Source organism: Mandrillus leucophaeus, unplaced genomic scaffold (genome assembly GCF_000951045.1).
Source record: "Mandrillus leucophaeus isolate KB7577 unplaced genomic scaffold, Mleu.le_1.0 Scaffold1264, whole genome shotgun sequence".
Taxonomy (NCBI): Eukaryota; Metazoa; Chordata; class Mammalia; order Primates; family Cercopithecidae; genus Mandrillus; species Mandrillus leucophaeus.
Genome location: NW_012101032.1, coordinates 81,741 through 83,416, shown reverse-complemented (window position 1 = coordinate 83,416; position 1,676 = coordinate 81,741). Strand labels below are relative to the sequence as shown.

The 1,676-nt window shown below is 59.5% G+C and overlaps 1 protein-coding gene across 1 annotated transcript in view; it reads right to left on the bottom strand.

Moving 5' to 3' along the window:
- The window catches only part of PLCXD1 (phosphatidylinositol-specific phospholipase C, X domain containing 1), a 21,570-nt gene that overhangs the window by 12,698 nt on the left and 7,196 nt on the right, over nucleotides 1-1,676 (bottom strand). The window contains exon 6 of the mRNA XM_011972050.1: nucleotides 866-1,049. Within this exon, the coding sequence (XP_011827440.1) occupies nucleotides 866-1,049 (184 nt within the window). The remainder of the gene's footprint in view (nucleotides 1-865; nucleotides 1,050-1,676) is intronic.

Genomic DNA, 1,676 nt, shown 5'->3' with positions numbered 1-1,676 from the left:
CACAGGTGTGGGCCACCGCGCCCGGCTGACACGAGGAGTTTGAGACCAGCCTGGGCAACACAGTGAGGCCCCTTCTCTATAAAAGAATTAACTAAAAAAATAAAGAGTGCGTTCACATTGTGCAACTCCGACCTCTCCCTAGTTCCAGAACATTCTCATCGCCCCAAAAGGGAGACCCCGTTTCCGTGAAGCGGTCCGTCCTCATTTCCCCTCCCCAGCCCCCGGCAACCACTCATCCTCTTTCTGTCTCTGCATTGGCCTGTTCTGGGCATTTCGTGTAAACGGATTCACACACTGTGTGGCCTTCTGTGTCTGGCTTCTCTCACTGAGCGTGATGTCCTCAAGGTTCATGCCCATCAGAGCCTCCTTCCTTTTCATGGCTGCATAATATTCCACAGCGTGGATGGATCACACCTTGTTGATCCCTCCTCCCACCAATGTATATGGACTGCTTTCTCCCTGGGTGCTTTTTTGTTTATGAGACGGAGTCTCGCTCTGTCGCCCGGGCTGGAGTGCAGTGGTGCGATCTCGGCTCACTGCAAGCTCCGCCTCCCGGGTTCCCGCCATTCTCCCGCCTCAGCCTCCCGAGTAGCTGCGACTACAGGCGCCCCCCACCACGCCCGGCTCATTTTTTGTATTTTTAGTAGAGACGGGGTTTCACCGTGTTCGCCAGGATGGTCTCGATCTCCTGACCTCGTGATCCGCCCGCCTCGGCCTCCCAAAGTGCCGGGATTACAGGTGCAGGCTTAACCACGCCCAGTTCCTGGATTCCTTTTAAATTGTTTTCAGTCCACGTGGACCCGGCCTCCGGCAGGGCGTCCAGGAGGCCGTGTGGAATCCACCCCCACCAGGCGCGCCCTGGTACCTGGGCGGCCGCAGCTCTTCATGGTCTCCAGGTAGCGGATGAGGGCCTCGGTCTTCACCGTGTTTCCCCACCAGTAGGGGATTCCCGGCCACAGCTCGCAGTGCCGGCCCAGGGAGCGCTCGTCCTCATAGGAGACGATGACCTGCTGGCCCCGGGACCACAGCTGCCGCAGCGTCGGCAGCTCCTGCAAGGGACCAGAGTTAAGGGGTACGGGGGAGAGAGGAGAGCCGGGGATACGGGGGGCACCCGGGAGAGAGGAAGGCCGGGAAGTGGGGACGCCGGAGAGGGAGGACGGCCCGACATGTGAGTATAAACCGAAAACGAAATTCTGGCCGGGCGCGGTGGCTCAGGCCTGTCATCCCAGCACTTGGGAGGCCGAGGCGGGGGGATCAGCTGAAGTCAGGAGTTTGAGACCAGCCCGGCTGATATGGTGGAATTCCGTCTCCACTAAAGATACAAAAACTAGCCAGGCGTGGTGGTGGACGCCTGTCATCCCAGCGACTCAGGAGGCTGAGGGAGGAGAATCGTTCGAACCCGGGAGGCGGAGGCTGCAGTGAGCTGAGATCGCGCCCCTGCACTCCAGCCTGGGAGACAGAGCGAGACTCAGTATCAAAAAAATGTTTTTATTTTACAAATGTTTTAAAAGGCACATTTGTAGCCAGGAACAGACGTGCACACCGGGGCACCTCGTACAGAATGGGGCAGGCACGTGTCTCTGCCGTTCTGAGGCTGCTGCCTGGGCTCCTGGGTGCCGGCAGCCCTGGGGAAACCACACGGACCCTGACCCGGGGTGGGGGCTCCATGGAGCCAG